Consider the following 24774-nt stretch of genomic DNA (forward strand, 5'->3'; position numbering starts at 1 on the left):
AATATTAATAACAGTATTAATAACAGTAGCAAGTGTTGGGGAGGACAAAGAGCAATTGAGAAAATCCCCATCCCTTACTTATGGGGGTATAAATTCATACAATCACTTTGGAAGCCTGGCCATAAGTAAGGGATGGGGATTTTCTCAATTGCTCTTTGTCCTCACCAACGCTAGTTCAAAAATGTATTTTTGAACTAGACTTCTAGGACCAAACTATACATCAAGTATGACATTATAATACAGACATATTCAGACAGGCCTGGTCTTAACGGAACCTTCCATTCATCCTTTCTCAGAAGACTACTGAAGGTTGTACATAACCAAAACAAGGAAGAAATTCCAAGAGGAAAAACAATGCATTTAAGACACTCTTGAAGTAGTTTGAGCTCCTAAGACTTCTGGGGAGGAAAATTATAAGCCATCATTGAGAGATTATTAAAAAAAAGACCTAGAGATAAAACATATGCATAGGTAGGAAGACTCAGTATCATGGAGACGTTAATTTTTCCAAAGTTGATCTAAATATAAATTCAGTAAAACCCCTTCAAAAAGGCACAACAGGTTTTTTTGTGGAACTCAATTAAGCTAATTCTGAAATGTACATGAAAGCACTAAAGGCCAAGAATATACTAGACACTGTTGAATAAGAACAAGGGGAAGTCTTTCTCTAGCAGAGATTTGTTTTAATGCTTTCCTAATTAAGACAGCGGGATACTGACAAAGGAATAGACTCATAGATTAATGAAGAGACTAGAGATCGCAGAAAAAGACACATGTTGCAGACAGCACTGCAGAGCAGTGGAAGAATAGTTTCCCCCAGTGATGAAGAGTCTTGGGACAACTGTGTATCCATTGGAGAAAAAAATGAAATTGGACCCCTATATCATACCATTTGCAAAAATCTATTCTAACATTTAGGGTTGTAGACCTAAATGTTAAAGGCAAAATCATAAAGCTCTTAGAAGATAAAATAGGGGATTATCTCCATGATCTCAGGTTAGGAAAGCTTTTTTTTTTTTTTTTTCAAAGATCTAATTAGCTTTATTAGGTGATTCATCAATTGGGCAGCATCCCATCCAATAACTGGAAGGACACTCCAGGAAAGAATTTCTCAAATACAATACAGAAAGCATTAACTGAAAAAGAAAAAACAAAGTTGGAGTATATTAAAGTCAAGAACTTCTTGTTCATAAAAAGACACCATAAAGAAAATGAAAAGACAGGCACAGAATGAAAATGTATTTGCAATAACCATAACCAGCAAATGGTTAAAATCCAGAATACACTACAAATAAACAAGAAAAAGACATCCAAGAGGTACATGAACAAGAAACTTGAACACAAAAGAAGAAATTCAAATTACTAATAAACCTGTGAAAAGAATCCCTTATTAGCAGTCAGAGAAAGATGTATTAAAACCACAAGGAAAACTATAACATCAGATTGTCAAAACTTAAAAATTCTGACAATATCAAATGTTGGAGAGAATGCAGAGCAAGGAAATTATCATACGCTGCTGGTGGGAGTGTAAACTGGTATAGTATGGCATCATCTAGTAAAATTAAAGATACACTACCCTATAACCCAGCAATTCTACTCCTGAGTTAAGTCTTAGTGAAACTCATACATATATGCACCAGTACTGTGTATAAAAGCCAAACACTGGAAACAACTGATATATCCATTAACAGTACAATGGTAAATAATTGGTGATGTAACCATATATTGGAATTCTATGCAACAATTAACTACATACCGCTTTAGCGATAACAAAGACAAAAACCTTACAAACATAATGCTGATTTCAAAAGAGGCAAGACACAAAATACACTCAATACATACAAAACTAAAGGTATCATGTTTAGTTATACACTCCTAGATACTAAACTATGAAGAAAGGAAAGAAATGAAAAATTTACAGATAGGATAGTGGTTTCCTTTAGGGGGAGAGAGGAAGCAATTCAGAAAGGAGGTGGGAAGGATTCTGGGGTACTGGCAGAATTCCTTTACTCTGATGGTTGTTAATATGAGTTCACTTTACTATTGTTTGCTAAACGTACATATATGTTTTATACTTCTCAATACAAAGATTATATATTTCACTACTTTTTTTAAAAAAAAGGTGCATGCCCATCAGGGACATAAAAGGAATCACTTTCATCCAGCACACAGTCAATAGTTCAGCTTCAATTCAATAGATCATTTCATGTCATTCCTTTTTTTTTTTTTTCTGTTCAAAGCAACAGAAATCCAAACATAAAAAATTGTGAGGGATACTACATATCTTCATTTATGTGTCAAATAATACTATTAAAAAGAGAAAATAAATTTTAAATTGGGAAGATCTTTCAGGCAAGAAAGTAACTGTTACAGAGTTGTATAGTGCAGGACTGGGTGGAAAGCATACAACAATATGATGGAAAAGTGATTTTGCCTATTTAGAAATTTAACCTTTGTAACAGTTACTAATTTCCATAAGCAAATGACAGTTGGAATCAACTTTAGAAATAGTTTTCTATTACATACTAATACATACAATTATTAAAAAAAAGCTATCAAAGCTTTTTCTCTTACACAGAAGTTTATAAATTTAAAACTTCTAGAGAACCTTGTACAATAAAAAAGGTTACAAAAAAGGCAGAACAGGTCAGATAAGTTTAAATTTTAAATTTTCTTTTTAAAAAAATCTCAGAGCTTACTCCTTGAAAGCATAAAATAGAAAGATGAAAAGAAAAGATGCAAAGAACTCACACTCTTCAAATATCCCACTAAAATAGATACCAAGCCCACAAAAATTATCCTTGACACAATCTTATAGTGTTCAACTACATGGAGTAAGTCTCTTGCTTTTCAAAAATTTTTCAATTGGTCTCCCACTATAGGAAGATACATTCCCCCTGCAGAGTCATTAAAGAATTAAATCACATAGCGTTAGCATGTCCACACAATCTGCCTGTGCCAGAAAATGGTTTACTATCTTCGTAGGTCCCTTTTCCTGTCCCATCCCATATTTTGTTTCCGAGCTGTAAATGTAATAACAGTAATTTTCTGCCATGTTCTGAGCCCTTTTTTGTGTCTTACATTTTTTATCTCCTTTAATTCACACACACTGAGGAGGAGGTCTTACTGATGAGAAAAATGAGACACGGAACGATTAAGTAACTTGTCCAAGGTCACAGGCTGCTATTGAGGGAGCCAAGATATAGTCCAACTCTGGAGCCAGTGTCTTAATATTACACTGTTTCTGTTCAATAAAACATTTATACCACGAAAACTGCCCATAATCACCTACTGCCTTCTAACTACCAGATCCCAGATGCCTTGAGGATTTATTTTTGCCTTTCCTAGATAACTGCATACTCACAGAACATTAATGGATAAAAGAATCTAAACACTTAGGGAAATCTATGATTTTCCACCTCAGAAAAAGGAGGTCCAAAGACATTAAATTTCTCGAAGATCTCGAAGCTGGTTTGTGACAACCAGCAATAAAACACAATTCTTAACTCCCAGGAGTGATCATCCCACTGCACTAAAAGCCCTGTCTACCATACATTCTATACTGTAAGCTCTTGTTGAAATCCATAGCCTACCCTCCACATTAGGCACTGAAGTTTACTTTGTCAACTTTCACAGCACACAGTAGCTTCAATAGCGCTCACAAGCAGGTAACACACATTCTTTCGTTTCCACAAATATAAAGAGAAATGCACTATGTGCTAAGGCAATAGAATTAACCCAAATGTATATAATTTTGGCCCCTAGTCTTATCATAAAAACATAAATACATTAACATGTGACAAGTGCCATAGTAAGCAAGGTGAACAATGTGTTTTGAAAGCACACAGAAAAGAGTAGATATTTCAGACTAAGAATGAGGGGCTTTGAGATGCATTAGAGGCAGGGCAAAGGCAGACAGTGTGATGATGCTTAGAAGGAAAAATGCTATCACTTCTACCAATAGACATTAAAGTAAAAAAAAAAGTAACAGTAAATACGGGGTCAGAAGACTTGAGATCAAATCTAGGCTGTGACTTGTGTGAATGTGAACAATTTGAGTCTCAGTGTCCTCATCTATGAAATGTAGATACTACTGACCTGCATATCTCGCAGAATTCTCACGGGGGCCAAATTATGTGAAAGTACTTTAAAAACCGCAGAGTCCTGTACAAACTTAAGTTATTTATATTTTCACTTCTAGGCAACCCTGTGGGTCCTTCCCCTTAAACTGTCTCATAAAATCCTCACCCTTCAGGATGAAAATATCTGATGACATCATTCATATACTCCTTACAAGACAGTAAACAGTTAACCCATGCCTTCCTATTGAAACGACAAACCTCTTTCTACTGAAATGAACATCTGTATGTAAAAATATGTGTGTGTATATATGTAGGTGCATGTTTTTTTAAATTTCTTAAGCCCTTAAATTGACTTCTAGTCAATGCTTATTATAATTATATTTAGAAACTAATACCAGATGCAGGTTTTCTTCAGAAAATTTTCTATCAGAAATTCCACTCCATTTTACAGTATGCTGTCAAGCAACCAACTCAAGAATAGTCTGCAAGTAGCAATCACTTTGCTCTCATCCCCAAGAGACTGGTTATGTATGAGCAATAGATACAACCAAATATATACTCTGGACCCCAAAAGGGAACTGCTTTAGTGTAAGTATACATACGAATGCAAACAGCTAGTACACAAATTGAAATCCACTGAAAAGTATAATGAGTTTCTGATTTGAAAATGCTTGAGGGCCACAACCAGACCCCTCCTTTAAATTAAAGAACACCCTCATTTCCTTTAACGTTTAACAGAGCAGACGGTAAACCTTGCCTCCGTTTGGCAACTACTCTTTAAACTACATCCAGGCCCCATTTTGTTCAACCTTAAACTCTACCTCTTAGCTGCTGCTTGGATGATAACCTAAATAAAGTTCCAACGTACGTTTACGAAGTCAGAAGAAGGTCCAAGAGACAGGAACAGGACGCGGGAGCGAGAAATCCTCGTGCCACTCCGGGCCACGGGCTGTTTGATCTCACAAGTGCAACTTCCCGTTTCTCCCTCTTACCTTGTACACTTTCCCAAAGGCTCCGTCGCCCAATTCTCCTATAATTTCCCAAAACTCCTCGGGGTTTAGGTCCCTCTTCACATGTTCGTACTGCTTCTTCTTCTTCTCGCTCCCCAACTTGAAGATCTTACGGAAATTGAAGAAGGACATTCTTCCTCCCAACAGAGTTCCTTACACTTAAGGAGTAAAAACAACAATAAGAGGCAAAGTTTCTCCTCCCTCCTCTCCCGCGCGAGCCCGGCGGGCGACGGCGGGCGCTGGCTGTCCGGGATCCCGCCGCTCCGGCCCGGCCGTCTCCGGAGAAGGCGGGGCGCGACTCCCGCTCCGGCCCACGGGGTGGGGACGCTGCGCGGGCGGCCCCTCCGCCGAGCCCGGCCCGTGGGCCGCGCGGCTAAGCGCCTGGCCCCCGGCCGGCCCTCGGAGGGCGGCACCTGCCCGGACGCTTGTTCCCCGACCGGCCCGGCCCGACGGGCCCGAGTGGTCCGGACGCCCGCGGCCACCGCGGTTAGGCCCGTGTCACGGCGAGTCTCCAGGGGCGTCGGCCACTCCGGGATAGGGACGCGGCCGGCAGCCTCTGAGGCGGGCGGTCGTCTGGCCGAGCTCTCCCGCCCCGGGCCGGGAGCCCGGGGTCTCCTCCGCAGCCGTCTGCACCCGCGGTGCGAGGTCCGCGCGTCCCCTGGGCTCTGGGGCGCAGCTGCCGCAGCCGCTGCCGCCGCCGCCTCCGCCTAGCTCCCTCCCCAGCCCACGCAGCCTCGGCCTAGAGTGCGCGCCAACGCCGACGCCGCAGCGCGCCCGCGCGCTCCCCCGGCCGCGCGCCAGGCTCTCCGCGCACTCGCGCGGGGGTGGCCCCTCTGGCCCCGCGCACGCGCGTTGAGCCCCGCAAGCTGGCGGCCCTAGGAGGCTCGCTTGCCCTCGGCGCGGGGTTCGCTGTTGGTGCTTCAGCTGGTAGCTGGTTGACGGTTGCTCCGTGTTTGTTCTCCAAGCCCCAAATTCTTGTCAGCCAACGGCTTTGATGGAGTTGCCTCTTTGCGCACGACCCTGTTGGTTGTGCTAGCGGATGTTTCCTCCATTCTGGATCTGGGAAAATGCGTAGCGAGCGAAAGCTGAGCTGTCCCGATCTGGACCTTTTCGTTCTCAGACGGGCCACAGAGTGAGAGGGAAGTATCTGTGGTGGCTGTTTGCTTTGGATCCAGAGCTTACGAGCTCTGTGACCTTGGGCGACTAACCTCTCCGAGCCTCAGTTTCTTCATTGTGAAATGAAGGTCCTTAAAGTTCCGACCTGGGGGTTGTGGCGAGGAGTAAATGAGGCAATGGATGTAAGCCCTTTGCAAGGTGCCTGCACCGGCAAACGCTCAATTTCAGTTCCTGCTGTTGTTCCAAGTGTGCACGTAAGACAGCCATAAAATATAAAAATTGTTTAAGCCCGCTTCTTGAGTGATGATCACGACACTCCCTTGAGGGTAATCTACCTTCTTCTGGCCACTTCCATAGCCGTAATCCTGGTGTCACCCTTCTTGACTCCATCTGAACCACTTACTAAGGCCCTCACTTCCTGATCTGCCTCCGGGCCCCTTGGACAGCACTAGTGGAAGATGACCTCATGTGGGTGCTGGCTGCAATCTGTCAGATGGTGCCGCGCCTTCCCCTCCACTAGGAGGGAGCACTTTCAGGGCAGTGGCTGGTTAAGCATCATGATATCCAGGTACCTACCAACATTACTGGCATGTGATAGGAAGGCAGATCCCATGAATGAATGAATGAATGAATGAATGGGTGCATGCATCCATGCTATCTGGAGCAGAGGCCATTTTGCTGTCCAAGTACCCCTACCAAATCATTTTGTCCTCCAGCCCCAAAATGGCATAACAAAACCCCTCTTGTAGTAAGAGGGATATGATGATCTTGTTTCTCAAGACTATTTTTTAATAGGTTTATTGAGGTATAACTGATATACAATAAAATGTACATATTTAAAATATATACTTTTAGGTAACTATACTCAGTATCTTGTAATAACCTATAATGGAAAACAATCTTAAAACGAATATATATATTTATATATAGATAGATAGATAGATATAGATATATATGGTCTGAATCACTTTGCTGTACACCTGAAACTAACACAACATTGTAAATCAACTACATTTCAATAAAAATGAGAAAATAAGTTATTGTAAAAATAAATAAAATAAAATATACACTTTTATGTTTTGACAAATGGAAACACCTGTGAAAACAATACCATAATTAATCTTTTTTTTTTTTTTTTTTTTTTTTTTTTTTGCGGTACACGGGCCTCTCACTGTTGTGGCTTCTCCCGTTGCGGAGCACAGGCTCCAGACGCGCAGGCTCAGCGGCCATGGCTCACGGACCTAGCCGCTCGGCAGCATGTGGGATCTTCCCGGACCGGGGCACGAACCCGTGTCCCCTAGCATCGGCAAGCGGACTCTCAACCACTGCGCCACCAGGGAAGCCCTATTTTTAATTAGTATCATTTATGTAATTGGCTTTAGATGTAAAGATAATACTCATTGTGGGAAATGCACAAAAAAATTAAAAGTGCTATAATTTTACCATCCAGAGATAACCATTGGCAAGATTTCATTATATTTCCAAACAGGACTTTCTGGCTGTGCATTAAGATTTTTTACATGGATAAAATTATAAAGATTGCATATAAATATTTGCATCCTGTACCTTTCATATTTCAGTGTGATTAGTAATTGTTTTCTTCCATCATGAGATACTTAGATTGCTTAACAACTTTTCTCTGTTTCAGATAAAACATTAATAAATATCTTTGTTCACAGATCCTTTTCCACATATTTGATTATTTCCTTAGGATAAATTACCAGAAGTAGATTTGGGTCAAAGGGTATAAGTCTGTTTCCTTTTTTTGTTCTTTTCAAAATAGAAAAACCTTTACTGTTTTCTCAATTAAAAGATAGTATATCCTTGTTGTAAATTAATTCAAATGAGACAGAAATGATAAACTAGGAAGCTGTCTATAATTCTCCCCTCCTGCCTTCACCCTCCCAGACTTCACCCCCAACCTAACCACTGTTAAGAGTTAAGCCTTAATGAGTAGGCGGGAACTTTGGATGGTAACAAAAAAGTTCTAAAACTGGATTGTGGTAATGTTTGCAAAACTGTATGCATTTACCAAAAGTCATTGGACTGTAGAGTTACAATGGGTGAATTGTATGGTATGTAAATTATACCACAATGAAGCTGCTTTTAAAAAGTTATAGATGACCAAATTTTTTTCTATGCATATACTTTTTAAATATAAAAATGGTATCTGATATGGATCATGGACATCTTTCATGTCAACACAAATAGATCTATCTTTTTAATAGCTGCATAGAGTCCCAGTGTATAGCTCTACCATCATTTGTTTAAGCATTTCTCTACTGACAGGCATTTAGGTGGTTTCCAATTTTTTGTCATCATAAACAACACTGCAGTGAGCATGCATATACAAGCATTTTTGTGTATTTGTCTGATTATATTCCTTTAAGATAAAATTCAAGAAGTGGAACTGCTGAATCAAAGAACATATTTTTAAATGTTTTTAATTGTATTGCCAAATTGGCCTCTAGAAAGGTTGTACTAACCTCTGCTCCTACTAACAATGTATGTATGAGAATGCCAGTGTCACCAGCCCCTCAATAGCACCCAATCCATCTTTTTAAACTTTGCCAAGATAGTCCAAAATAATCTCTCATTTACAATTCTCTGATTGTTGGTGATGTAACAACTTTTCAGATGTATACTGGCCACCTTTATTTCTTATCTTATAAGTTGCCTCATCATATCAATGAATAATATCAAATGACATTGTCAGTAGTGTATAAATGAGGTGATCAAGTCCAACATACTTTGGTGAAATGATCGTGGAGTTAATAATAGCTTATATAGTTTTTCCATGAAGTTACAGCCACAGAAATTATTTAATAATACCAGGTGAGATGATATTTAGTCAGATTCAGATTTTCCCAATAATGACTATTATATCTAGATGTTCGTGTTATCTGTAAATAATAGTTTGCCTTCCTTCAATTTTTAATCCTTTAAAAATTAAGTTTAAACAGTGGCCATGTAAAGTATTCATTTAATACACAATGTTTTGTCTCCACTCACTAACAGATTGGTGAGGGGAGAACTGTCTTCACAATTTACCAGGTAACTAACCTTCACTGATAATAATAAGGATATCATTAAAAATTAAAAACTGAATATGTATGGAGTGCTTACTACATGCCAGGCACTGTGCTAAGTGGTTTACATGTATCATCTCATTTAAACCTCATATAAACCCTTTGAGGTAAGTTCTGTGATAGCTCCCAAATAAAAGTGAGGAAACCTGAGACAGCATTAAATATAAATAACATAGTCATGACCTCAGAGATAGTAATGGAGGATCTGAACTTGAATCTAGATCTTGGTAAACCAGTTCCTTAGGATTTAACAACTCCACTATGACTATCTCCTTAGCCGTACTGAGCTTCTGTAATAGCTGTCTCACAGGATTGTTGCCACTGTTATTTCTTTCTCCTTCCCTTTGTAACTTGGAAACATACTCTACTCATGGTCTCCACTTTGTGAGCTCCCATATGTACATGTGTGTGTATGTGTAAATATGTTTATATGTGAATGTGTGTGAGTATGTGAAAGTGTATGGGTGTTGGGCGTGTTTGTGTATGAGCAATGAATATGTATGTGAATATATGTGTATGGGGGTATATGTGGGTCTGTTTGTGTGTGTGAGCATGTGTACATTTGAGTATGTGTCTGAAAGTATATGTATGTTTCTCCCTCTAGACTTTGAGGGCAGGGACTGTGTCTTGCTCATCCTTACACCCCCTGCATCTAGCCCAATGTCTTTGTCATATTCCATAAATTTTTGTTGGATAATGAATGAAAATAAAAGAGTTTTATACCTAGTGAAATCAAAATACATGTCAATTCCTTTTCCCTTCCATATTCTTAATTTAGGCAGTAAATTTGCTAATAAGTTCTTTAAATGCTACTGTGGAGGTTACATGGAAGGAGCAAATTCCTTTGGTGTACGAGCACCCTGTGGTATAAATACATTTTTCTATCCTTGTGAAGTTACATTTTTAGGAAGGAATTTTTTCAGAAAGTAACCTGCAATTATGACAATTATTCTCCTGAAATAGGATTTGTGTGTCATTCAGGAAACTACAGATTTTTGGTCATTTTTTCCTGTTTTAAAAGTAAACAAATTACTTGATTTAAGCTATTTTTGATTCAAAAAGGGAATCCAAAAATTCCTCCCTTCTACTTCATCTCCCTTTCTGCATCATACAGAACAGTTATACTCACACTCCCCCCCCTCTCCTCATCCCTAGCTGCTTCTGCTCAAATGAATCAAAAGCATTTCACAGTGTAATGACAAGTCTTAACATATTCAGATCTTAGGAAATTAAAAAAAAACAAAACTGTACAGACATACTTCTTTTATAAGTGGTATTCAAATTCCAGTTTAAAAATCTAGACACCATAACATCTTTTGAACTTTAAGGATTTGAATGATCCATATCAAATTTATTTCATTCAGACATTAACTAGCCACAGCATTCAGGCAACCAGGCCTGTGAGGTTGATAGAAGCCTTTGTGCTAATATGGCTCCATAGTTGTATGTATTATGTTTCTTCTCTCTTTGCTACATAAGACATATGTTGGATGTGATCGTTTTGAGCACTGGCTCAAAATTACTTGTCCTGTGATTAACTAGCTCTGTGGGCAAGTCACTACTCTACACCCTGAGGATTACACGAGTTTCACTTTTAACAAAGGTGTCTTCAAGGAGATGAAACAATTCAGAATGACCCAGAAAACAGGATAACTGCTAAGGTAAAATTTTTGTAGTGGTTTGCCCTTTCAGAATGATTGTATGGTCTCTAAGAGCTCTGGCAACTATAAAATTCTGTTTTCATGGTGCCCCTAACTTTAGTTGCCTTATCTACTAGTAACTGTGTCCATTTTTCTGGCACAATTTTGACTGAAGAGTAATAACTGTAGTTAGGAATTTCAAAAAGAAGGGCATGTCTGCTGAAATTCATTGACAATCCCATTTCCACTGAGAACTATTCTTGGGATAACCCTTACAAAATTTACCTAGTGAGATGTCACACTGTCACATGTGCTGGGGGAAGGGAGGGATATTTTCAGAGTAAAGTCAGTGGCAATCTTCCAAAAGAAATTTTTAGATTTTTCTTGTAAAGAAATAACTTTCCAAGCCCTTGTTACCGTCTTGTCCTTCTTCCTCCTCCCCTTCTAATCTTTTAGAACCTAGTGCCTCACCCAGGTTTTTAAGGAAAACTTTGTTACTGCAAATTCCTGTTTCACGAAGCTGTCACAGCAATTACAAACCACAGTTTGTGGCTTATTACAGTAAATCATTAACACTATCATGAGATACTGCCTATTTGTCTGGGTGATCACAGTTTTTTTTCTATTTCCGTGGCTTGTATTTTATGTTGCTGCAGGAAGAAATTAACCAATATATATTTCTATTTACATGCATATATATTCTCGAGTTTTTAAATCCATGTGAACTTCATAAAATGGCATTTCTCCCCAAAACGAACAAATTATTTGTAATTGAGGGTTCAGCTGTGTAAATATATAGAGTTGAGTCTTTAAATACCTATTTAGAATTGCTACCTTTCATTCACCCCTTCATTCAATAGATAGTCTCCATTTGCTACTATACGCCAGGCATATATTCTAGGAACTTACATTCTAGATGGTTAAGTGGGATTTAGACAAACAATAAAAGAGAGATATTATCTTCTAACCCAGTGATTCTCAACTGGGGGTGATCTTGCTTGCCCCCCTCCCAGATATTTGGCAATTTTTGCAGACATTTTTAGTTGTCACAACTAGGGGAGAGGGTGCTTCTGGCATCTGGTGGGTAGAGGCCAGAGATGCTGCTAAACATCCTGCAATGCACAGGGCAGTTCCCCACCTAACCCCCAACAAGGAATTATCCAGCTGAGGTTGAGAAACCCTGTACTAACCTTTAGTATTATAGTCCTGGATGTTGGTTACCCTTGAGGGAGTAGTGACTGGAAGAGGACAAAGGGGTGGGAGCAGAGTGGGGGTGGAGGGAGGTTTCTGGATGCTAATTACACGGGTGCATTTATTATGCAAGATTTCTCTAAAGTCTGCTCTTGTGGTTTGTGCATTTTTCTATGTGTATAATTTTAACATATATCCACTCCATTTTTTGAAACTCCTTCCACCAAGAGAAGTATCTATGTTCCCTCCCCAGGAATCTTAGATCTGTGACTGCTTCACCAATATAATACAGCAGAAGTGACACTTGTGCCAGTTTCCAGACCCAGACTTTAAGAAATTGGCAATTTCCACTTCCTGTCATTTGGAACGCTCACTCTTGGAACCCGGTGGCGCAGTGGTTAAGAGTCCGCCTGCCGATGCAGGGGACACGGGTTCGTGCCCCGGTCTGGGAGGATCCCATATGCCGCGGAGCGGCTGGGCCCGTGAGCCATGGCCGCTGGGCCTGCGCGTCCGGAGCCTGCGCTCCGCAACGGGAGAGGCCACAGCAGTGAGAGGCCCGCGTACCGCAAAAAAAAAAAAAAAAAAAAAAGAAATTGGCAATTTCCACTTCCTGTCATTTGGAACGCTCACTCTTGGAACCCAGCCACCATGCTCTAAGGGAGCCCAAAATAACCCACGGAGAGGCCCATGTGGAGGAAACTGTGTGGAAGGAAACAGAGGCCCCAGGCCCTCAGTCCTGGTTGAGCTCGCACCTGACAGCCAGCATCAACCTGCCAGCCAGGCGAGTGAACCATCCTGAAGTAGATCCTCCTGACTCTATTCAAACTACCCCAGCTGACACCCAGTGGAGAAAAGCCAAACCTTCCCCACTGAGCCCTGCCCAAATTGCAGATTCATGAACTAAATAAACAACTGCTGTTAATTTAAGTGACTACGTTTTAGGAAAGTTTGTTAAGCAGCAATCTATAACTGGAACAAGGTTAAGTAAAGCAAAACTTTACTTTAAAAAAGGAGTACTACAGCCATATAACTTTGGGAAACTCTTGGTTAAATAAAGTTTTAAAATTTCTCTTACTGCGGAACATTTAATGGGCTAACGTGTTTTGCGTTTCTGCACAAGATTATCCACTGTTTCTCAAACATTTTTAACCGTAAAATCTGTATTTTAAAGTGTCATCTTGCAAGAAAGGTGTTCAATAGACCAGACTTTAAGAACACCAGACTAACCTTTCAGTAATTCAGTAATTGAAATTCTAACCCTTAAAATTGAAGAGTTAATATCAAGATAGTTTTAACTAGAAAAAGTCATATGTAATCCAGTTAATTCTGGTAATAAAGTGAAATACCTTAAATTTGCCTAACCAAATTTAAAATTATTTTAATGGCAGTTAAAAAGCGTAGATGGCATCTCAGTAGCTATTTCAAAGTCCCTGGGGTCATAATCAAAGGCTACATAAGTTTAAAAAAAAAAAAACCTCTACATTCTGTCTTTGCTTGGAAAGTAATAGTAGCAATGTGTACTTCAATTTATTTTTTTTAAGTGAAGTATCATTGATTTACAATGTCGTGTTAGTTTCAGATGTATGTATACTTCAGTTTAGGTGTTGAATGTTATAGAATGCTCTCCATGTTTCCTAAAATTCTCACCTGATCTTAAATTGAACTACACAACATACTTCTAATATACTGATACAAAGTTGTCTGTTTATTTGTCCTTAAAGACAACATTGGGGACTTCCCTGGTGGCGCAGTGGTTGAGAATCTGCCTTCCAATGCAGGGGACACGGGTTTGAGCCCTGGTCCGGGAAGATCCCACATGCCGCGGAGCAACTAAGCCCGTGTGTCACAACTGCTGAGCCTGCGCTCTGGAGCCCACGAGCCACAACTACTGAGCCCGCGAGCCACAACTATTGAGGCCGCGTGCCACAACTACTGAAGCCCGCACGCCTAGAGCCCGTGCTCCGCAACAAGAGAAGCCACTGCAATGAGAAGCCCACGCACCACAACGAAGAGTAGCCCCTGCTCGCCGCAACTAGAAAAAGCCCACGTGCAGCAACGAAGACCCAACACAGCCAAAAATAAATAAATTAATAAATAAATTAATTAATTTTTTAAAAAAAGAAAACATTGGACTGAAGTGGATAAATTTAGAAATTATATCCTGTCCCATATCTAGTGGAACTCGAGTTTATTCATATTGTCATCATCCAAAATCAAATGAAGGTTTTGTTTTGGTTTTCTTATCAGAGACCAATTCACAGTCCCCACACACATTCAGTTTCCCCATGTCTCAGCTCAGATGTATCACTTCAGCATGAGGGAACTTTGGATTAAAAACTGTAGCATCAAAGTATAGCATTGTGCCGAGTAGGATATTGACCAGCTTCACAAATACCCCTGTCATCATTCTCCTTTAGCCTTTCAGATCCTCCACTAGAACCTGACCTCTGCAGATAGAGTTCTCCAATCAGTCCTTAGTCTCCTCTTATCCTGGATCCACAGCACCTTGATTTCCATCCCCTGGCCTTATTATCAAGTCTTAGCCACCCTGATCTATACTTGATTGCTGGAAAAGTTATTTTGTTTGAACCTTTGTGTTCAAACTGTGCTGACTCTAATCAGCTCCCTCTCAAACCAACTGAGTTAGAAATTCTGGTTTCTAGATTCCTCTCTGGCTTGGGGAAAGACACTTGTTTGGCTTTTGTGCCAAAATACAAAAGCACACCACCAAAGGGGTCTGGGAAGGCTGAAATCCAGCACACATTTCATTAATCAGGCTGAGAGCCTGTGAGTCTGTCAGCCCAAAGGGACATCTTTTCTGGTTTTAACAAAGGTGATTCATAAAGTGGTGGTATCACTGGCCTCTAACATAGACCTCAGTGTCATCATTGAAACATCTGGGATATTCTCTTTCCATCTTTTCTATTGTCTTAGGCTCTGTGCTATCCCATGGCATTTCAGAAAGGTCTTTTAAATATGAGACATTCGACGGGGTGACCTCTAAATAATTTTGTGCCCTCAAGTTCTATGACTCTATATTCTGTTCTTCCTGTCTCCCCTCTTCTTATGGACTTAGTGCCCTATCCCTCCACCTGAGAAGCTGTCATCTACCCACTGCTGCAGCAGAAGTTTCGTTCTTCCAAACCCACCCCAAATTATCCCTTTTTCCAACAGCCTCACATATAGATGTGCAGACATCCAATTAAATTGCAAAGGTAAATCCTATTGACTTCTATTACAACTTTTAAAATAATTGAAAACTATGGTTACTTTTTAATGAGTTTTTTTTTTTCAGAGAGAACCTAAAATAATTGTAACATGTTGTGTTCCTTACCAAGGGCAGGAGAATATGGATGTCCCTGTTCAGAGAGCAAATTCACCCTTGCTTTGCCTTTTAGTTCTATTCAGGCCCTTTACAGATGGATGCTACCCACCTACACTGGTGAGAGTGGATCTTCTTTACTCAGTCTACCAATTCAAATGCTAATCTCTTCTGAAACACCCCTACATACATATACCCAGAAATGATGTTTTACCAGCTTTCTGGGCATCCCTTAGCCCAGTCAAGTTGACACATAAAATCAACCATCACACCATACAATGGAACACTACTTAGCAACAAAAAGGAATGAACTATTTGATGTGCGCAATAACATGGATGAATCTCAAAAACCGTGTTGAGTGAAAGAAGCCAGACAAAAAGGAGTACATGGAAACTAACAGGCAAACTAAACTATAGTGATAAAGATCATGCCAGTGGTTGTTGGGAATGAAGAGGGAGAGGACTTAGTAGTACATGGAAACTTGGTGGGGGTGATAAATGTGTTCGTTATTTTGATTATGGTGATGGATTCATAGGTGAATATTTATGTCAAAACTTACCAAATTGTATGCTTTATTTTTTTAATTTTTAATTAATTAATTTATTTTTATTTTTGGCTGCGTTGGGGCTTCGTTGTGGTGCACGGGCTTCTCATTGCGGTGTCTTCTCTTGTTGTGGAGCACAGGCACTAGGCATGTGGGTTTCAGTAGTTGTGGCTCGTGGACTATAGTGCACAGGCTCAGTAGTTGGGGCACACGGGCTTAGTTGCTCCACGGCATGTGGGATCTTCCCAGACCAGGGATCGAACCTGCATCCTCTGCATTGGCAGACAGATTTTTATCCACTGTGCCACCAGGGAAGCCCAAATTGTACACTTTAAATACGTGCTATTTACTGTGTTAATTATACCTCAATGAAACTGAAAAATACATTTTAATGATGTTATATAATCAATTAATAATTATAATCAATTATTGTGACCTTGTATCTTATTCAAAGGCAACTCATAGGCTTCTCCTTAGTAATGGTAATAATAAATCCAGGTTTGTATTACGGATATGCAGCTAACTTAAGTTTACAGTCAGGGTCCCTAAGCAAAACATTAAGAAATGGTCCTTTGATAACTTTGTTTATTGAAAATTTATTTTCATAGGAAAGAAAACTGGTAGTATGCAGGGGTGACCTGAGTGGGCTTTGGCACCCCCATCATTTCTGTTGGCAATGACCCCCTCCATTCTTTGAGATGGACCAATATTATAGACATAGTTTTTCTCAATGTTATGTAAATGGTTAGAGGTACATCCAAACCAATAAGCTTCCAGACATACAAGTCTGGGCCACCACTGGGAGAGATCTCCCCTTTAAGTGACTCTTCCTACAATGTAGAAGCCACTTTGGTGTTTTTTATGCCTTTGATTAGCACCAATATTTATACTGAGATTTGTAGAACATTTTGTTTCTTATTGGTATTCACTAAATTTCTCAAAATGTAGGCTTCCAGTGGAAAACTGTAAGTTCTTTGCTCCCCTTGAAACTTTCTGCCTCATTCAGGAAACCATCTTAATTCCATTCTACAGCTTTGCCTTTCAAACGTTTGCTGGTTCACAAAACAACAAGGATTAGGGAATTATTAAAGGATAAAGACTGCTTTGACGCCAGTATTATTGCCATCAAACCCCAGAACCGATCTTGCTAAACCCACAAACTCAGAAGCACAAGCTCTCTTCCAGAGCTTTCCTTTGTCTTCCTCTCAAGACACATGATTTATTTTCCCAAAGGGAGGTTATGTTCCATTATGTTTTGATAGCATCCAGATTCTCCAGATAAACTCATTTACAAGGTGGTACACTCCTGTAAACCAGGCCAACTTAATTATTTTCAAATTACACACCCTTTTATTAAACTGGCAAAACAAGCTAGCTTGATTTTTAATATAAAAGCACTGTACGTGCACTGATGTGCTTCTTCAGCTTCAATAAAACATCATTTTTATTAAAGAATGAGGGTTTCTGTGTAGTCAGAGTATTACTTATATATGTACTACACAGAAGGAAAAATTCAGTATTCCCTTAATTCCCAAGAGCAGGTAGCAAATTCAACAGAGGATTTAAAACCACTCCAATAAGGGTCAAACAATGAGTGGATGGAAGTAGGGTTTAAAAAAAGAAAAAGTGATGTTTTTGATATAGAAGACATTTCATCTTTTACAATTTGCTTAATATGAGAAGTAAGAGCTCAAGAAGACCAGCAATTAAATGGTGTTCGTCGATATTTTAATATGAGGAGGCAATGTTTGAGGATCAATAGCCAAAAGCCAGTGCTGTTCTTAGCTGTATCAGCTGTCTTTTTTTGTTTTGGCTGTGTTGGGTGTTCGTTGCTGTGCACGGGCTTTCTTTAGTTGTAGCGAGCACGGGGCTACTCTGCGTTGTGGTGCGTGGGCTTCTCATTGCAGTGGCTTCTCTTTTTGCGGAGCACAGGCTCTGTGTGCGCAGGCTTCAGTAGTTGTGACACACGGGCTCAGTAGTTGTGGCTCGCGGGCTCCAGAGCACAGGCTCAGTAGTTGTGGCGCATGGGCTTAGTTGCTCCGTGGCATGTGGGATCTTCCCGGACCAGGGCTCGAACCCGGGACCCTGCATTGGCAGGTGGATTCTTAACCACTGTGCCACCAGGGAAGCCCTCAGCTGTCTTTTGAAGGGTTAACCATGTGGGGTTCTCCTGACAAATTTAAAATGCTATTGAGCCTGCAGGAAAATGGGCTTTGCAACAGAAGTGGTGTTAAATAGGCCACCCAGTTCCCTCTTCAGAACTGAAGGACTTATTCCTTTTGGGCGATGGGAGACCAGAACTGACTCAGCTCAGTAGTCTCCTCCCCCGAGGTCACATCTTCCTGTGACAGCCTCACCCATTGACTGGTTGATGCCAGGGTACATCAAGGTCTGGCCCTCTCACCCCGATGCAGGACAGCTCTGAAGAGCCATCCCAGCTCCAGAGATCCCGATAGGCTTAACTGAGGCCATTGTTGAGACTACTTCACAGCCCACCTTCTTCCTGCCCAATCCTGCTTCCTTCCCTTCCTTCCACAGGTGTTGAACCCAAGCATGAGCAAGTAATAAACTTGCAGCACAGTTATCTCTGTCTCAGAGCTGGGTTCCCTCAAATCCCCTGTTATTCCCAGCTGTAGTGAGATATAATTGACATACTGTGTAAATTTGAGGTATACAACGTATTGATTCGTTACATTTATATATTGCAAAATGATTACCATCATAACATTAGCTAACACTTCCATCATGTAGCATAATTATCATTTCTTTGTTTGTGGTGAGACATTTAAGATCTACTCTCTTAGCAAGTTTCAAGTATATAATATAGTATTATTAACTATAATCACAATGCTGTATGTTAGGTCCTCAGAACTTATTCATCCTATAGCTGAAAGTGTGCACACTTTGACCAATATCTCCCATTTCCCCACATACCCCAACCCCTGGTAACAATCATTCTAGTCTCTTTTTCTGGGAGTTCAGCTTTTCTAGATTCCATTTGTAATTGATATCGTACAGTATTTGTCTTTCTCTGACTTATTTCACTTAGCCTAATACCCTCAAGGTCTATCCACAAACGGCAGAATGTCTTTTCTCATAGCTGAATAATATTCCATTGTGTGTATGTAAGTATATGTATCTCATCTTCTTTATCCATTCATCCAATTATGGACACCTAGATTGTTTCCATATCTTGACTGTTGTAAATAATGCTGCAATGAACATGTGATCCAAAACCCCTCCTGTTTGTTTTCATCTTATTTTTTTAAAAAATAGTTAAACAACAAAACAGGATATAAAATGGAAGATTAAAATCATACCCCTACTCTCCTAGCTTCCCAGAAGGAACCTCTGTTAACTATTGCTTGTATATCCTTCCAGAAATGCCCTATAAATCCATAGCCCTATACACATGTATGTCCCTTTTTTTGCACAAATGAGAGCATAATATCTAAAATGTTGTGCAATCTGATTGGTTTCATTTAGATATATTCTGTATATCTTTTCATATAAGTACATACAGATTTCCTCCTAGTGGCTCCATATTATACCATTATATAGATACACCATAATTTTTATTTTATTTTATTTTATTTTATTAATTTTTTTTTTTTTTTTTTTTTTTGCGGTATGTGGGCCTCTCACCGCTGCAGCCTCTCCCACTGCGGAGCACAGGCTCCGGACGCGCAGGCTCAGCGGCCATGGCTCACAGGCCCAGCTGCTCTGCGGCACGTGGGATCCTCCCAGACCAGGGCATGAACCCGCGTCCCCTGCATCAGCAGGCAGACTCCCAACCACTGCGCCACCAGAGAAGCCCCACCATAATTTTTTAATCAGACTTTCCTACACAAATATGTAGGTGGTTTTTTGGTTTTTCTTTTCACAAATAATATTGCAAGGAGCATCCTGTAATGTTACCTTTGCCTATTTGTGTAGTATATCTAAAGCATAGATTCATAGAAGTTGAATTCTTAGATCAAATGCTGTGAGAATTAAAAAAAAATTAAGATATTGTTAAATTGTTTCCCTAAAAGGCAGTCCCAATTTAAATTCCAAAAATTCCCAAAATCAATGCAAGAGAATGCCTCTTTCCCTTGTACTCTCACCAGTTGTGAGCTTAACAAAAAGGTTTTCATCTTTGCCAATAATAATAGGTGGGAAATATTACTTCACACCCCTGCAAACCTATAGAATGCCTTTGTTTAAATTTTTTAAAGGTGTCCCCTCTGGGTGAATAAATTTTTAAAGTTCCCTCCCCACTCCCAGCTTTCTAGATGGACACAGACCATGCCAGAATGTGGAATTTTCCATTCAGAACTCCATTTCCACATTGCTCTTCCCTTGGCCAGTCACCTTTGCACATTGCCCAAGGTGAACAACTCCACATGGCAGCCTTGGAACCTCACTGTTTGAAATTGCATTTCTTTAACTATGCATTTCGTCCATACAACCCTTGGTACTTTTCTTGGTCATTTTTTTTTCATTTTTCTTTATGGAGAAATCTGTTCTAAGTAGCTCAAAACCCAACAAGGTGATATTTTCATGAATCTGTATAATACCCCAGCAGAACAGATGAATTGTAAATAATGACATCATTTGGTACCTTATTTACTGTATTGAAACCAGATGACTTTATTTTCATTTTATTTATTTATTTTTAAAGTTTTGGCCTCACCACATGGCATGAGGGATCTTAGTTCCCCAACCAGGGATTGAACCTGTGCCCCCTTCCATGGGAGCACAGAGTCTTAACCACTGGACCACCAGGGACATTTCAAATTGTCTTTAAATTTAGTGATTCTGGGCCATTAACTCATCTGCCTCAACTAAAATTGTATATCCAAATGTATGAAGCAATTCCTAGACCCTTGTCCTCTTTTAAGAGCACTAGAAAAAATGATGATACTAAGAGATACCATTAATCAAGTGTTTGGTATGAGCTGAGCAGATTAGAAGGCAGTATAGTTTAGAGGCTTCACACCCTCCCAGCTGTGCCTAACCTATGACACAGACTCTGAGGTCTCATTGACTCTACTCTGGCCACTGTACACCTTGGGTAATTTACCTAATCTCTCTGAAAACACCCCTCCCCTCTAAAACGGGGATAATAATAGTACCATCCTGATGTTCGAAAACACTTAATATGATACTTGCTACCTAGTAATTGCTCAACAATTGTGATCTATTTTGACTGGACATGTTACATACATTATGTGACTCTCCTGATTTTAACCAAAAAACTTCAATAAGCCCCTATTACCAGCACAATAATATTGTTTTTGAAACTGTGTTATCTGGGACTGTAGAGGAACACTGGGGCTGCCATAGGGAAAAGGACTGAGAGAGAATAGTTCCATTCTTATCTATTACACTGTTCCAAAGAAAGCTTAATATGAAAAAAAAAAGTTTCTTTCTTTTTTTTTTTTTTTAAAGTGGAAATTTCTCTGAACCATACAGGGGAGGGAAATCTTGGCTTTCAAAGTCTTCCAATAGTTTGGCCTCAACCTACTTTTCCAGACTTATCTTCCTTGATACTCAGCCACAAGCTTATCATCCTATCCACTACAATGGTGTATTTGCTACTGGCACACTAGATTACTCATTCCTTAGAATTGGGTCCACTGTCATTTATCTCAATATTTTCAGAGACTAGCAGAGTGTCTGACACCCAGCAGGCATTCAGAAAATGTTTGTTTCATTTATTTCAGTAAATGAACCCTCCACTTCAGTTAAATTTGTCTCCTGGACACCTCTCAAATGTGTCTTGTATCTCCTTCCTGCCCTTTGTTCATGAAAATTCCCTTGTCCGGGTGGCCCTTCACCATCTCACCTCCACCAAATGCTTAATTCAATCTTTAAGGCTAAAATCAAATTGCGTGTTTCCTATAAACCCAATCCTGACCCTTCTAATTGGAAGGCCTTCTTCCCCTAAACTCATATGGTTTATGAGTTGTCTGTAATTCGCTCAGTGATTTAGCATGGATTACTTTCTATTGACGTTATCTGCATGTCTTATCTTCCTGTCTTGGAGAGCAGTGACCATGTCTTAAAATCACTTGCTTTCTTTTATTGCTTAGCCCAGTCTCAATGTGCTCAATAAATATTTAAGAAGCAGATTAATGAATGAATGAATGTTTTGTCCCTTGATATCCCAGCCAGGGTAGCCCCAGAAAATGGGGGACACACAATAGGTAAATAAGAGTGAGACAATGCTTCTCAAAAGTTTCAAACAGGGACTCCTGGAAATGAGCACTCTTGCCCCTGGGGTAGGTGATTGAGGAAATCCTCAATTCCATATCCACCAAGGGACAGCTGTATAGATTTACAACAGCGTAAGGTTAAGTTCAGGTAACAAATCAAAGATAAAAAGAAGACTTTTTTTACTCTCTACAACTGTACAGTAAATTAATATGTTTGGAGAGCAATCCCTTCTTTCTGCAGCATCCCCTGTGAAGTTGAAGCTGTTTGGGCAGCCTAGGCATTTATGAAGTGCAGTGTTTCAGGTATCCATTGCTGTGTAACAAACCAACCCAACACATGGTAATTTAAAATATCAGTGTTATATTATGTCTCACAATCTTGTGTATTGAATCTCTAGGCATCTCCTTTTCAGGCTCAGCTGGGGTCACTTATGTGGCTGTAGTCATCTGACCACTTGCCTGGAGCTTGAGGGTCCAAGATGGTCTCACTCACATGTCTGGCAGCTAGTGCTGGCTGTCTTTTGGGACACAAAAGCTATCCTTCAGGTATGCTAAACTGGGCTTCCACACAGCATGAAGCATCTCAGGATTGCAAGATGGCAAAAGCATAAGCTGCAAGGTCTCTTTTATTTATTTATTTTTGGCTGCATTGAGTCTTTGTTGCGGCACACGGGCTTTCTCTAGTTGTGGCAAGCAGGGGCTACTTTTCATTGCGGTGCATGGGCTTCTCATTATAGTGGCTTCTCTTGTTGCGGAGCATGGGCTCTAGGTTCACAGGCTTCAGTAGTTGTGGCACACAGGCTCAGTAATTGTGGCTCACGGTCTCTAGAGCGCAGGCTCAGTAGTTGTGGCACATGGGCTTAGTTGCTCCATAGCATGTGGGATCTTCCTGAACTAGGGCTCAAACCCAGGTCTCCTGCATTGGCAGGCGAATTCTTAACCACTGCACTAACAGGGAAGTCCAGGAGCTGCAAGGTCTCTTAAGGTCTAGGTCCTGAAATTCACACAGCATCACTTCTGTCACATTCTATTAGTCAAAGCAAGTCAGAAAGCCAGCCCAGTTTCAAGTGGTGGAAAATTAGACTCTCTTTGTTGATGGGAGTAGTGGCAAAGCCACATTTCAAAGGGGCGTGGACACTGGGAGCTGGGATTCATTGGGGACCATTATAATGAATGACCTAACACAGGCAGCTCCAGACATTCATTTATATGCCCCATCATTCTGGTGAGTGAGAACCACCTGACTACTTTTGGTCAAGGGACACTGACTTCTTACTGAAGAAAAAAGTAATATAGGGACTTCCCTGGTTGCGCAGTGGTTAAGAATCCACTTGCCAATGCAGTGGACACAGGTTCGATCCCTGGTCCAGGAAGATCCCACATGCCATGGAGCAACTAAGCCTGTGTGCCACAACTACTAAGCCTGTGCACCACAACTACTGAGCCTGAGTGCCACAACTACCGAAGCTCATGTGCCTAGAGCCTGTGCTCTGCAACAAGAGAAACCAAGACAATGAAAAGACCACACACTGCAATGAAGAGTAGCCCCTGCTCACTGCAAATAGAGAAAGCCCAAGCACAGCAACAAAGACCCAAAGCAGCCAAAAAGAAAAATAAATAAAATAAAATAAATTTATTTTTTTTAAAGTAATATAGACTCATGGGAGAAAATTTAGAAATACTGTCAAAGCAAAGGAAAGAAAAAAGCAATCACCTATAATACCACCACCCCAAAATAAGCATTGTTAAGATTTAGGTTTATATCCATCCAACCTTTGTTCTAAAATATGGATAATAATGCGTAGTCTACATAAACTATATATTATTGTACACATTCTTACCAGGTGCTGTGCTATGTACTTTGCATAGATTATTTTATTTAACACTCACCATAATCCTATGAGATAGATACTATTATCTCCATTTTTCAGAAGAGGAAATTTGAGGCCTTAGCTAACTTGCCTAATGTCATATATATACACATATTTATGTATATATATCAACCATACTACTGTGAACTCTCTTTTTTCCTATAATATTTTATCATGCAAATTTCCTTACTTGTTAGCTTTTGTATGGGCTAAATCAAAATTGAAAAGCAACAATGACTTTACAATATGTGAAATCTGGTTCCTGGCCATGATTGCTTCTTGAGCCTGTCAGGTGGCTGCAGATTAGAATGAAATAATGATGTATGCCCTTCTCTACAAAGTACTAGCTTTGAAATTTTAATCTTTCATAAGAGCCTCAAGGCTTGATTTTGGCAAAGTTGGTTAGTGGGGAAAATAGCATCTGAATTTTTTTGAATGTTATGACACATTTCTTAAAAGCCCAGCAGCAGGAGTGCAAAGTTGGAACACGTTCATTTCCCCAGGAAGCCAAGAAGTGAGAAATGACAGGCATCATGGACCACAGGGAAATCACAGATCTTTCCAGGTGTAAGGTGTACGTGGTTTAATACAAGATAATATGTTTCATTGATCACCTACCTCTCAGTAAATGAACGTGTCCTTCCAGTGCACACATCTTACATTTCTATTTTTAATCACTAAATTTTGTATATTCTAGGGCAAAAATTG

The 24774-nt window shown here is 40.1% G+C and overlaps 1 protein-coding gene across 1 annotated transcript in view; it reads right to left on the reverse strand.

The window, feature by feature from the left end:
* Nucleotides 1-5840, reverse strand: part of SLK (STE20 like kinase) — a 56683-nt gene extending 50843 nt beyond the window's left edge. The window contains exon 1 of the mRNA XM_060099947.1: nucleotides 5075-5840. Coding sequence (XP_059955930.1) covers nucleotides 5075-5224 — 150 coding nt within the window. The 5' untranslated portion in view covers nucleotides 5225-5840. The remainder of the gene's footprint in view (nucleotides 1-5074) is intronic.
* Between the last annotated feature and the right edge of the window lie 18934 nt (nucleotides 5841-24774).

Source organism: Mesoplodon densirostris, chromosome 1 (genome assembly GCF_025265405.1).
Source record: "Mesoplodon densirostris isolate mMesDen1 chromosome 1, mMesDen1 primary haplotype, whole genome shotgun sequence".
NCBI classification, from domain to species: Eukaryota; Metazoa; Chordata; class Mammalia; order Artiodactyla; family Ziphiidae; genus Mesoplodon; species Mesoplodon densirostris.